Raw genomic sequence first — 13,745 nt, forward strand, 5'->3', positions numbered from 1 at the left:
CCACAGCAGGGAGCTGGATGGGAAGTGGAGCAGCTGTGACATCAATCAGTGCCCATATGGGATCCTGGACATGCAAGGCAAGGACTTTAGCCACTAGACTATCATGCCAGGCCCAAGACCCTTTCTTACTTGAAAATTATAGATGGTTAAAAATAAAGAATTTGGGGGTTGGCAGTTTGGCCTATTGGTTAAAATGCCAGTTAAGATGTCCATCTCTAACATCAGAGTGTCTGAGTTGAAGTCCTGACTCTGGCTTCTCACTCCATTTCTTCCTGCTAATAATAACAGATGATGGTTCAAGTGATTGGGTCACTGTATTCATGTGGGAGACCTGCACTGAGTTTCTGGCCTTGGCTCCAGCCTACCTGTCTCTACTTGTGGGGGCAATTGGGGAATGAACCAACAGACAGGAGCTCTGTCTATTGGTCTCTCTGAGTCTCTCCTCTCTGTCCCTCAAATCAAAATAGAAATAAGAGTTATTTTGTAAGTAGTTAACATGAAAATATGTCAAGGTATGATTAGCTGGAAAATTATTCTAGTTAATTCAACAGAGAACTATTTGGGACAGATATTTTAATTTCAAATAAATGAGTCTTGAGTTTTTGACTAATGGTCAGTACTCAGAATGTAAGAAGAAGTCCAAACAATCAAATTCAATGAGTGCTTTGAATCTATCCTTCAGAAACATCTTACATACTCCCTCATGGCTCTCTGTGCCAGAGAATAAACACTTTCTCTTGGACTGTTTATAATAATGGATAGTCTAGTGTCTCACAGAATAGTTATGGATATGCACATCTTTTCTGGGTAACTAAATTTGCTTCTAATTATTTTTCGTATGTATTACAGACTTTCCACTTTAGTGGGGGGCCTACACCATGGCATAGTGACCCTGGCCTCCACATGGGTGCTGGTTAAAGTTCTGACTGCTCCATGTCTGATCTAGTTCCCTGCCTGTGGCCTGGGAAGGCAGTGGAGGACGGCCCAAACCCTTGGGACCATGTACCCAACACAGGAGACCTAGAAGAAGCTCCTGGCTTCTGACTTCAAACTGGCCTGGCTCTAGCCATTGTGGCCCTTTGGAGAGTGAACCAGCAGATGGAAAATTTCCTCTTTAATTCTGCCTTTCCAATATACACAAAGAAATATTTAGATACAAATATAGATATTTGTATTTATCTTTAGATACAAATATTTCGAATAGGTCAATCTTCTTACCTAACAATAACATTGGAACAACAGCTATTTATAGTATCACTCTTGTGATACTGACAAGTAACAAGGTTCCTAAACCCTCAGAACATATGATTTCAGAATTTGAGACATGAATTTCTGTGGCCCTTACTGAAAGTCTAGTTCAGGGACAGTAGCAAAGTTAGTGAGTGAGTCACCCATCTTCATGTGGTATTGCTATCTGGTAGGGCCCATCCCATAGCTAGTAATTGAATCTTTCATCCAAAATATGATCATCAAACTCAAGCATCAGTTAACCCGTGGTGTGAAACACACACACACACACACACACACACACACACACACACACGAGGTAATTTCCTGGGAGGGTGATCTAGGAAGAAAACTGGTATCTTCAAATCTCAGTGACATCTGAAAATCTTGGCCTAGCCCTCAGGATACACAATGACTACTGAATTCTGTGATATTCATGCCAAGTGGAGACAAGGAGGAAGACTCAAAATATGCTTTCATTCTAAAGAAATTCACATAGCAGAATTCCATAGCCTGGCAGTTTATCAAGGCCATTTTCCTTTGCCCCCTTTCCCCCCTCCAGGAATTCCCTCAATGTCTATTACATTTACAATATGATTCCTAACAGAACTTTCCATGTGGATACACCAGGAGAGAATGATTTGATCATTGCCCTCCAATAGTGGCTTTTCTAGAGGCATCAATTAAACAGCAATTAGTGTACTAGAAGAAAGTGGCCTATTCAATAGGATTTTTTTTTTTTGACAAACACACCACATGCTCACACCTGTATAAACCACTCTAGATACAAATAGACACTGTAGGATATTATTCTTGGACCATACATATTCTCTCTCAAAGCCACTTCCTTAAGTTCTGCTGAAAGATTTTGAGGTCTATTAGGAAAACATGTAAAACATGGGACATATTCATTCATTTCTAAAATAATAAAATGTTCATTGGGTTCAAATAATGGACTTTTATTCCCAAGCACCTCTCCCTACTGACAGCATCCCGGATGGCAAGCTTTGAAGCATATGCAGATTTTCTTACAAAAACTGGGGGAGAGGCACTCTATTAAAGTTAAAAGATTGTATCTTTCTAAGAAGTACATACTTATATTGATATATCTATTTGTACATGTATCTAGATTAGGATTGGAATTTTGGTTAGGAAGCCTTTGGTGCTGTACAGAGAACATGGCTTCCACTCTGGCAAAGGTTGTGTCCTATCCTGAACATTCCATCAAAATACAGACTTCTTGTTGCCTAATGCTAAAAGGAGCTATGATCTGGTATAGCCAAAGGATGGTCCCTGAGTGCCTGATTTTCTGAAGAATTGTCTCAATTGCAAGTAGCTTTGTGGGCAATGCAAATGCAAGTGACACAACACCAACCACGTGTGCTCATACATAACCTGTACTATACACACAAACGAGTATGCAGTTTTCACTCTTGCTGCATCTCTTTCTCCTCTCCCTTCTTCTTCCATATAAATTTCATGCCCACCAAAGCATATGTGAGCGTGGGTACAGAGGTACCCATACACGATGCTTTTGCACTTTAAATTGGATTTTGGAGTAAAACAAATGTAAATAACTCAGTATAGCTATGACATTGTTTCTGTTGCATTCAGACTCTGTAGTGGGCATACTAAGTAATTCTGGAATGCTTACCCCAAACATACATTATTATTCTCCTACATAAGAGCCAAGTGGTATGTTTTAAAATCTCTAATAGAATTTTAGCTCCTGGATATTTAGCTTTATAGTCTCCTATAAAAAAATCCTTCTTTCTGAACTTTAGTGACTTAAAAATGTAGGCAAGTTCAAGCGGTTTCAAATTTACATTGATTTTACACACCAAAAGCATGAACAATGGTGGGTTGATAAAATGGTTTCTTCCATCTACTCTATTATTAATTTTGGTTATAGATTTCTGTTTTCTATGCTCACTGTAATTTTAGTCGATTTTTTCCAACCCTTATCTTGGTAATCCAAAGAATAGACTCCTAGTTTTTGCAAATCTATCATGTCTATTTTCTATGTATGAAATAATTCAGTATTTTAAAAATTATATTAATTCAATTTTCCCGACCCTGTGTAAAGGTAATTTGGTAATGAAAGTAAAGGCACAGGACCAAAAACTCCCCTACTTAAAACATAAAAGAAAAACATTTTCAACACCGGAAAAAGAGAAGTTAACTTGTGATCCATTTTTTCTTGATGTGTCAAAACTAAAATTCCTGCTATCACTGGGGATGTTAGAAAATAGATGCACACAGATATTTTGAAATACTATTTTATCTCAGATTCACGATAATTATTACATACTAACCATAAAAACTAGTCTAATCTAAGAAATGAGGTGCTTATGGAGCCCACTGACTTATAACTAATAAATATCTATGATTCTGATTTGTGGCACTGAAAAATAATGCTCACAGCTTTTCATTATGGAACACTCTTGCGTTGGTCCCGAACCCCATTTGAACAAGTTAGTCATAAATGTTTTGGGAAACACGTGGCTTCACCAGGGCGCAAAGACTCAGAAAGATCTGTGTGTTTGTGCTGAAACTTCTTCACCAACAGTTTCACAAATGTGGTTCAGGGAGCTGTCCAACCCTGGAGGCTTCATGGAGATCTGGAAGGTCAAGACTATTTCCATGAGAATCTTAGCCATGGCATGCCCATCACAATTTTACACTAGGGGCTGGGAAAGGGGAGATTGGACAGTGGATACTAAAATACAGTTAGAGAAGAGGCACAAGTTCTAGTATTCTCCAGAGCAACAAGGTGACCATTGCTCACAAGAACCTGTATTGTTTTAGGAAAGCTGGAGGAGAGGAGCTCAGTGGTTCCAAACAGAGATGACGGTGAGATGGAAATGTGATTTATTTTCCTAGTTTGATCAGTACACGTTGTCTAGATGTATTGAGAGATCACACTGTATCCAACGAATAGGTATTATTACCACACATTAATAAAAATTAAAATGGTATGTAATAACAAACATACCCAGGTGCTTTATGGTACTCAGTAATTTTTAAGAAGGTAGGGGATTGGTATGTGTCACGGCAGTTAGGATACCTCTGGGGACATCTGCATCTCCCCCTGGGAGTTCTAGAGTTTAAGTCCCCTTGCCACTCCCAATTCCAGGTTACTTCTAATGAACACCCTGGGAAACAGCAAGCTGCTGGCTGGGATAGTTGGGTGTCTGCCACCTATGGGAGAAATATGGGTTATTTCTGAATTTCAGGACTCATCCTGGCCCAGTCACGACTGCTATGGGCATCTGGAGAGTGATGATCCCTCTCTTTCTCATTCATTGTGTGTATGTGTTTTTCACTTAAAAATAAATAAGGTTTATTATTTTTTCTCCTTGTGGTAGACTGTACTTAAGGGAATGCATATTGGAAATATAACAGAAATTAATATGTTCATAGGTGGAAACAGAGAGAAGTATGTCCCCATGCATACAGTACCAGGACAGACTCACAGTGAAACGACTGACAATCTCCCACACTGTTGGGAGACACCCCAGTGGCAACATGATGGACTTGTGAAAATTCACAGAAGATATCCATCGTAAGAATGCAGTGGAGAATAAAGGGGAGAAGAGGGAACTTGGGGAGAGAGAAGAGAGACCCCAATGGCTATGTCATAAAATCATAGTAAACAATAAAAAAATAAATGTTTTATAAAATATCCAAGAATGCAAAGCATCCATGATATCAAACAGTTTTCCTGGTCTATGCTAATCAAGGAAAAATAATGAGCACGGTAAATTCCACAAAATTCTAAAATACATCCTGGAGTATGTATTTTACGAAACAACCTGGAGTCCTACAGGAGGGGCTTAAATCTTACTGTTCTTCATGGACACAGGTCACTAGTGTTCCATGTCTTTTCATGAAGATACCACCAAGTTAGAATCTACTAACACAGTTCAAGAGGGGAAGTTTGTTGCAAATGTCTTTCTTTTTTTCTCCAAGAACATTATATAGCCATCTGTCTCTACAAAATGTCTAAAACTTGACTTTATTACTTTGTTCTGCTTTACACTTCAAGCACTCATTTACAGTATCACTAAAGCCTATTGACCATACCCTTTGTGGATTCATAAACCCCAAGACAAAAATGGCTTATTGCTTGAAACCTATTGCAATAAGAGTATTACATTTTCCACAAACAGAAACACAGATCATCTTGGTGAGATGGACATTTGAACAATAGTCGGATTTAGTCCATTTTATATATTCTTTTGGTACATGTATGCAATAGAGTAGAATGTTTCTAAAATGATAAAAGGTAAGATAGCCAACTTGAATTTTGGTTCACTGACACATTTCAACAACCAACCAGACTTCCTTTTTCATATATTTTTCATTTCATATGTTCACTGGTAGAATAACAGATGATAAAGCACAAATTTCTCATTGGGACACTCTGTGCACACACAGCTCCCCTAGAGGCCACAGAGGCACAAAGCTGTCTTGCACCCCATCCCTACCCCGAGGAGTAGGTGGGCCTTGATTCCATCAAATCAACCAGCTCATCTCCTCTTCTGTTTCAGGGGCACAATGTGAAAATTGATAGTACTCTCAATTTAGTCTAAATAACTTGATTGTTAATAATGTTCACAGTAACCAAATGATTTTGAAGTACATTCAGTTTCTCCTTTTAGCAGCAACAGGATTTAACAAATAAGATTTATTATCACTCCATCAGAAAAAAATAGGTTATTATACCCATTTCCCAGAGGTAACAGGTAAATATTCTTTCTCTTTGACAGTAAGTGACATTTCTGCAACAGAATTTTAGTATTTGAATACTAGTTTGAATAATCAGTCTACTGCCAAGAGTAACTAATCAAACATTTTTATAGTTCACCTCCTTTTTATCTTTAATCATTATTTCATTTCTACCTTGCAACAGCATGGAAGTGTGAATTTATCATTTCTTCACATTTGATATTTAGAGAGGTTAGGGACAAAGGTTGATCTCACATCTAAGAGGACACTCAAGGCTAGAACCAACATCTTCAGATATGAGAATTTTCCACTGTAAGGCTACAGTTAAGTCATAATAACTCCATTCTATTAAATGGAAGAAGAAATATTTACAGGATAAGAGCATAGCTTCTCCCTTCTCTTTCCTTCTTTCTTCCAATTTTAAGCCCCTCAGGACAACAATAACCCAGACATTCATCCAGCTTGGAGCCCAGTGGGAATAGCACATGAATAAAACAGGACTTGAGAGAATGAGCATGACAAGCAAGGTGAACGATCCCACAGTCCAATAAACCTGACCCCCAAGTCTATCACGCTGGGTCAGAAGGTCCAATTATAGGTCTGTTCGAGTTCTTTTTATGATTGACAGCAGCCAGAGGCAAAATTACTTTGGTGTCTATTAATCCAGTCTCTAATTTTCCCTTTGCCCCAGTCTACACAAAGTATTATGGCAGCCCATGGTGAGCGATACTGTGAATCCAGATTTAAAACGCCCTTGTTCCTTATACGAATCACAACTGAGTTCAATCCCAGTCCACCCATGGGGATATTACCTGCAGCTCTGTTTGGAAGAAAAACTTCTGTGGGCATTGTGTACAGTCATAGATCTTGTCTTCTTGTCCATGGGCAGAGAAAATATGCTGCTGCAACTTGTTTGCTTGAACAAACACTGAAATGATAAAAAGAATAGTGAGCTTCCTCCCAGAATGCCTCCAGTCAACTTTTCACACAGAAATGAAGCTGGTTGCATGGCACCCCTCCTGGGTGGGCCTGGTCGCGGGAAACCTGGGCCAAGTGCGGGTGCACTGGTTCTTGGTGGGGGCTCTGGCTTTAGTTAAGATGCACTCTGCCAAACACCTAATTCAACCCAAATGGCTCCAAAGTCAAGGTTTATGGAGGCCCTGATCCCTATAAATTTCTTTCCAAAATAAAGCTGAAAATTGTCAAATGCATAGTCCTGTCTCCAAAGCAATGACTCTTATTTCTCGGAAAACCACAGGTGAAGAAATCATAGTTGCCAAAACCCTGTTTATTGTATTTGCCTAAAGTTATAGCTAGCAAACAGCTCTCTATTTAAATGTGTTAATGCTAAAAATTATATCCCACAGCTACTCTGGGGCACTGTCTATAAATGTGAAACAGAACAGCAGGTAAATTCTCTTTGGATACTTTAAGATCAACTCAGCCTACACACTGAATGCAAGGGTTTCAATAATATAAACATGTTCAATTTTAATGACTACAAAACAAGGCCCTAAGACTGTGTAACAGTTTACCTAGGAGACATACTATTAATAATTAAATTGTATATGCCAGAGGCGGTGTTTGGGTTGGCAGAACTGACTTGTGATGGATGCCTGGTGCACTGTGACCTAAAAAAGTTTGCATCTACAATATTAATCTGTATAGGCAGGGAAAGGATTTATTAAACATGTTGGCATCCGACTTTGACTCAGCTCTAATCATTAAAATTATTCTAATTGCCAGCCAACCTAAAGTATTAGAATATTGTTCTTGTGAGTCATACATTTTAATCACATTTCTCATTACCTTAAAAACTGCTCAGATTTCCTTTCCCACCTAACATGCTTTATATTGGAACGTTGTTTTCTTTTTTTAATTGTTATTTCCAAATTGCTTCAAGAACCACTGAAATAATTCAGGCCTGTCTGCACAGAACATGCAGACTATTCAAGATGAATACAATCCCTGTCTTTTTATTCACATCAACCACAAAAAAAAAAAAAAATGGGGTTTTATACAGATTTGCAACTAATCTCTATATAAGCTAATATGTTTTAGGAGACTGCTGGCTACAACATTAATGCATTTTATTCTCTTGGAGGGGTGGAATCTTAATAAAAAAAAAAGTCTTAAGACTTAGGCCTCTTTTTTTCTGAAAACTTACTACGAACTTTTATGAAGGACCCAGACTCTTCCAACCTGTTGGATCTACAGATATAAGCTGCTGATAGTAAAACAAAACAAAAATCAATATATTTCAAAACACCAAAATCTGAAAAATGAGTTCCAAAAGAGAGAAAGGTTATGGTTCACGGGCCAGTAGCAAACACACAAGGCACAGTGCCCACCATGAGCAGGGAGTACCTGTGCTGCCTGTGCTGCCTGTGCGAAGGACGGGGCCCCTCTTGGTCTTACTACCTACTAGAAATGTAGACTGGGTGCAGAGACAGTAAATAATCAACGCTTGGAATGTTGCTTCTTTGCAAAGAAGTCAATTTTAAATGGAAAAAGATAAATTAATTCTAGTTCCAAATAATTTAAAATCCACATGGAGATTTCTCAAACTCTATAATTTCTATGAAGTTTTGAAAGATACCTGGCAACCATGTATATGCATTTTACCCCTGAGCACATAAGGATTTTTCCAAAATGGCATTATTGTGGGGAATACCAAGAATGTATGAGATCGTATTTCAATCCTTGTGGACTACAAATAATTGCTTCCAATTGACATTTTGCTGTTTTGTTTTGAGGCTGACAGTTGAAATACTAAAACATGTAATAAAAATATCTTCTTAGAATCATAGATCTGTATCAACTTCTATTTTAACATGCAATTTTATGGGGTCCTGTAAGGTAGTATAACAGCTTAAGTGTCTGCCTGTGGTGCTGGCATATCATATGGATCATCTAGTTGCTCCACTGCCGATCTAGCTGCCTACTAATGTAGCTGAGAAAGCAGTGAAAGATGTCCCAAGTCTTTGGGCCTCTTGGCACGTATGTGGGAGATCTGGAAGTAGCTCCAGGCTCCTGACTTTGGGCTGGCCCAGCTCTGATCATTGCAGTCATTTGAGGAGTGAACCAGCTCAAGAACTCAGCTTCTCTTTTCCACTCTCTCTAACGTCTGTCTTTCAAATAAAAACTAATCTTCCAATTTTGTAAAAAACACATACCTCATCTGTTCCACTTTCTAGTTCAAGAAATTGGGTGAGAGTTTAAAGTAACGTCTATTTCTTCAAGGGAGTGTCATAACGTTCTCCAGGCTAGAGGAACAGATGTGTGCTAACAGCACGACCATACTTCTAGTTGAGCATCTTTGTGATTTAAAAGTGGCTTTGTGCAGGCAGCCTTAGCCTTGGTGACCTTTTAACATCAAGAGGAAAAAAGTGAATACAACATGGATGTCGTCTTCCAAATGGAAAAGTGCAAACTTCTCTAAGAACTTGAAATGCCATTTGTTCATCCTGACAGTTAACCTTCCTGCCCATCGGAGCCTGTAAGTAGCGGCAATCAATAATGCTAATACGCAGAAATCAAACATCTTTCCCCAAATTGAACTGAAGTCATATCTGTAAAAGGCCATAACAGTGGGAAGTAGGCTTCAGTGGAAAAGACATGATGGGCCCAGAAGACCACCCCCAGAGTTTTCCTGATACGAGCTTCCTACCTGTAAAGCAGACTGGACACTTGAAGGTCCCTCCCATCCCTTCGAAGCTGTGCTCAATCAGGTGACACTGCAGCTTGGCAGGGGAGTCGAAGGTCTGGCTGCAGAGTTTGCATTCATGGTTCAGTCCTTCGTCTGTGAAGCAAAAGACATGGACAGAAATGGTGTTAATAAACTATGAATAGAATGTAACTGCATACATTAAACTATTTCCATCATCTGATATAAACAGGTAGCAGTATGGATGGTTTTCAGTTATTTCATATTATTTATGAGGATTTTTTTTTTAAAAGATCAATTTTAAACCTTTCTGGAATCAAAAATCCAATGATAATCACCAGATTTTATCTTCAAGCTAATGAATTTGATTAAACTTTTCAAGTACAGTTAGCATGTCAATAATGAGGAGTCTCAGCGTAATTTTTTAGGCTCTACATTTATCAAGTCCTACAACACATGAGCCAAGTTTCTTCCTCAGTGTCTCTCCTCTAATTTATCTAGAAGGTTCAAGAAGTTTTTGTCTCCACCAATATGGGTCACAGTACCACTGACAGTATTTCGTTTTCCAAGTCTTTCAAGGATGCCGTAGAGGTGATGCTTACAACAGCTTCTCAAGGCTCTTTGCCCTGTGTCCTCACTTTCCACATTCTGCTCCTCCCATATCTTGATAAGATAGCTTCGATTTTACCCCCAGAACAAGATGCTGCCTTCCCCCAAAGCTATGTTTTGAACTCCAGGCTCATTTTTATCTTGACCTCAATTTTGCTTTGCTTTCTTAGGAACAAGATGGTAGAAAAATATCACGATCTAACAGTCGCAAAATATAAGCAGAAGAGTTTTTAATAAAGGCAGATGCTTGGATCTTGATGTTGCCTTTCTTCCTCATTAAAGTGTGTTTTCCAAACTTGTTTTGATCTCATTGATAAGAAATGGAAACCAAAAGCACTGGAACTAGAAACCTGATTCACACTCCATTACTATTCATTGTGTTCCAGATATGGCTGTTCTAAGGGCTTCCAGCTATGAGTTCCTTTAATGTCACACAGTAACCCTGTGAGGAATATTATAAGTCCTACTTTACAGGTGAGAACAGTGAGCCCAGGAGAAGTCAACTTTGCTCTGAGACACAAGCACTAATAATCGGAAGGGCCAGAATTAAACCCTGTATTCAAATAAAGGCAGTCTGGATTCAAGATCCCAAATCTTAACGCTAAGGCATACGCCTGCCATTGTCAAGATATGGATCAGGAATTATAAGGGAGGAGGGGTTGATTTGCTTGTTTGTTTGTTTGTATACGTGCTGCCAAAGCGAGTACAGGGGTTGAGTTTAGCGTGACTTTTGTGAAGTTATTTTCTCTTACTTGCAGTGATTAAAATGTCAGCAGTAGGTGGAGGCAGGCATTTGGCAAGTGGTTAAGGTATAACCTGTGATGCTAGCATCTCATATCATAGGACCAAAGTTTGAGTTTGGGCTCTGCTTTCTCCATTTGAATTTCCTTCTATTCTCTACCCTGGTGACAGCTCAAGTAAATAAAAGATGCAGTTGAGCCCCACTTTGGCTCTTACTTTGGCCTGGCCTGGCCCCATCCTGGTTTAAACCTACATGTTGAGGGTATCTGGGAAGAGGATCATTGGATGGAAATATGTTTATCTTTGCCTTTTTACCTTTCAGCTAAATGAAAAAAAATTTTAAATGCTACTAATGGACAGTTGTGTTGGATAATCTGGGTCTAGAGAATAAAACATATATGCACCTGGGGAGAGGGGGCTGATGAATGAGTCTACACCCCGAAGTTATTTCCTTTTATCCACGCACAACACGCCTGCAGTAAGTCCTTTGCCAGTTGATATTATTGGCAATACAAAGGCCCAGTTACAGAGTGGGTTATTATTCGTTAACCAGAAGCAAAATCACTCTATTTGTATTCCTAATCTTTTTTCTCACACAAGTATGAGTCTTTAGAAGTAGAGGATTGGAATTTGTAAAAAGAGAAGCAAAGCACTAATTAAGCCACCCAGTACTGTCTACATTTCACAAGAGATAAAAACCTATTCTGTATTTGGGTGGCACCGTAAATTCCTTGATTATAATTATGTAAGAGGGAGTTTAATTGTGCATACTGACATGACAAGGGGTTATACAAAGGGCTTTAGGGATTATGTAAGATCAAGGGTTTTTCATCTGTTCCTTTCTTTTATTTAACCCTAAAGTCATCACAATTTTTCAAATTTTAGACAATAAGAAATATAAGAAACTATTTATTGTAGGGAATTGGATTAGCAAGTGAATCATCAGAAATCATTGCCAAATTAAGACATTATTTATTTCCTCAAGGCTGCATACTTTTATTTTGAATGGTAAGACGGGAACTAAGAATTTTAATCTCATTGTAAAATTATATCTGTTTCATGTAAGAACCAAGAAGCAACCTGTGGGCAAGGGACTGTCCCATATTTCTCACAGAGTTCTTAACTTCAGTATTCCTGAATCAGCTTGTAGGGACTGGGTGGAGTTTTTCTTGGAGGTGGTTATTTACATGAACAAATTTGAGTGTTCTTTATCTGATGTTCATGTGTATTTTCCTTGCAAAAATGACAGGAGGAAAAACAGGTGTAATACACATGTATGACTGCAAGAAAAATGTGCACAAAACGAAGACTCGGACTGACAAAGGTATGTACACATTATTAGTGCAGACTTATTTTTCATGAATTCCAGCGTTCTGTGGGAGGGCACCAAGCGACAATGATATCTAGCATTTATAGAACTCATTTAACGGTGTGAAAGCACACTGTAATACAGAAAAAAAAAGTCAGAAGTTCTACTTGTGTAAGTTATACACTCTGTGCAGGTTATGCAATAAGGTCTTTTTAAATCAACTAACTTCCTACTTATATGGTTAAAAAGAAAGCACACCTGAATGGTTATTCAACCATATAATAATAGGACAAGATAAACAATGCCCAGATGCTGTGAGCAGACAAGGAACACCTCAGCAGTCCCTCCCCTTTGTTTGCTGCCTTGCCTACTTCCTACCCTACTAGTTTCTTATTACTTAGGTAGAGGTCAAATGTAAAATAAATGAGAGACACAGGGGACTAAAAACATTTTTCCAAATTGTTACTATAATTCATCTTGTACATATTTAATTGAAGGGGGACCTAGGCAGTAAAAGAAAACTAACGCAACTTATTTCTACTAGGAATTGGACAAATGTGACCTGATCGAGAATCTACCTCTGTCTACACTCTCACACCCTACATATTTACCTTGTGTGGCGAAGAGCAGTACTTCCATTTGCAAGTAATTTCTAAGAACTCGTAGTAGCTGAGAGGACCTGGTGTGTTAACGTGCTTCCTTTCAAAACTGATGTTCCTTTTTAAGAAAGCCACGTTCATCAGGCGACACTCAACACCTCTGGTTTCAGGTGAACCTAAGATCAAGCCTACAAAGGCACAACTTGGACTTTCCTTCCTTTTTTCTGAATGTACCAAAAGGCTTAAAAAATTCAATCAATGTAACCATTGCTGCTCTCTGGATAGGTAGTGGCTGACAGTAATTGAATAATACAGTCTGACTCATTTATTAAAAGAGATTCTGAGTCAATTGATTTAATAACCATTCTACTATTCCAGCAAGGATATAATAAGTTAATACTGTCCATTTTTTTCTTTTTTATTAAAGGTTACAGAAAGGATCATCAGGTGCAACTTCCAGATTTTTCTTTCTCTTTCTGCTTATCTATATTCTCCACTTTCTGCAGTCAGCATTATTTGTATTTGGAGGCTACTTTGAAAGTTAAAGAGAAAACCTTTCCTACCCTTTCTATAATGCATTGATAAAGGACTGACTACAAAAATGAAAATTTGATAGCCAGAAAATTAGGTAGACAGTGTACCCTATTCTGGAGGATAGAAAAACTCTGGTTGTGCACATTAGACTTAAAAATATGTTCTGATCAAACACGTGTGAAAACAAAACTGAGGGCAAGAAAGGGAAAAACAAACCCCAGAGTGCAAATTGGTGACCAGAAAGGAAAAAACAATATAAAGTTTTCAGTAAAAGTCAATGTCTTTCCGAAACTCACAGAATACCCCACTCTATTGTACACCTTGGGTG

The 13,745-nt window shown here is 38.4% G+C and overlaps 1 protein-coding gene across 2 annotated transcripts in view; it reads right to left on the reverse strand.

Moving 5' to 3' along the window:
- ZNF521 (zinc finger protein 521) overlaps positions 1–13,745 on the reverse strand; it is a 285,548-nt gene that overhangs the window by 21,279 nt on the left and 250,524 nt on the right. For both annotated transcript variants that reach the window (XM_058676974.1, XM_058676973.1), the window contains exons 6-7: positions 9,629–9,760; positions 6,771–6,886 (exon numbers count right to left, since the gene is read on the reverse strand). In XM_058676974.1, the coding sequence (XP_058532957.1) occupies positions 6,771–6,886; positions 9,629–9,760 (248 nt within the window). The remainder of the gene's footprint in view (positions 1–6,770; positions 6,887–9,628; positions 9,761–13,745) is intronic.

This window comes from Ochotona princeps, chromosome 18 (genome assembly GCF_030435755.1).
Source record: "Ochotona princeps isolate mOchPri1 chromosome 18, mOchPri1.hap1, whole genome shotgun sequence".
Classification (NCBI taxonomy): Eukaryota; Metazoa; Chordata; class Mammalia; order Lagomorpha; family Ochotonidae; genus Ochotona; species Ochotona princeps.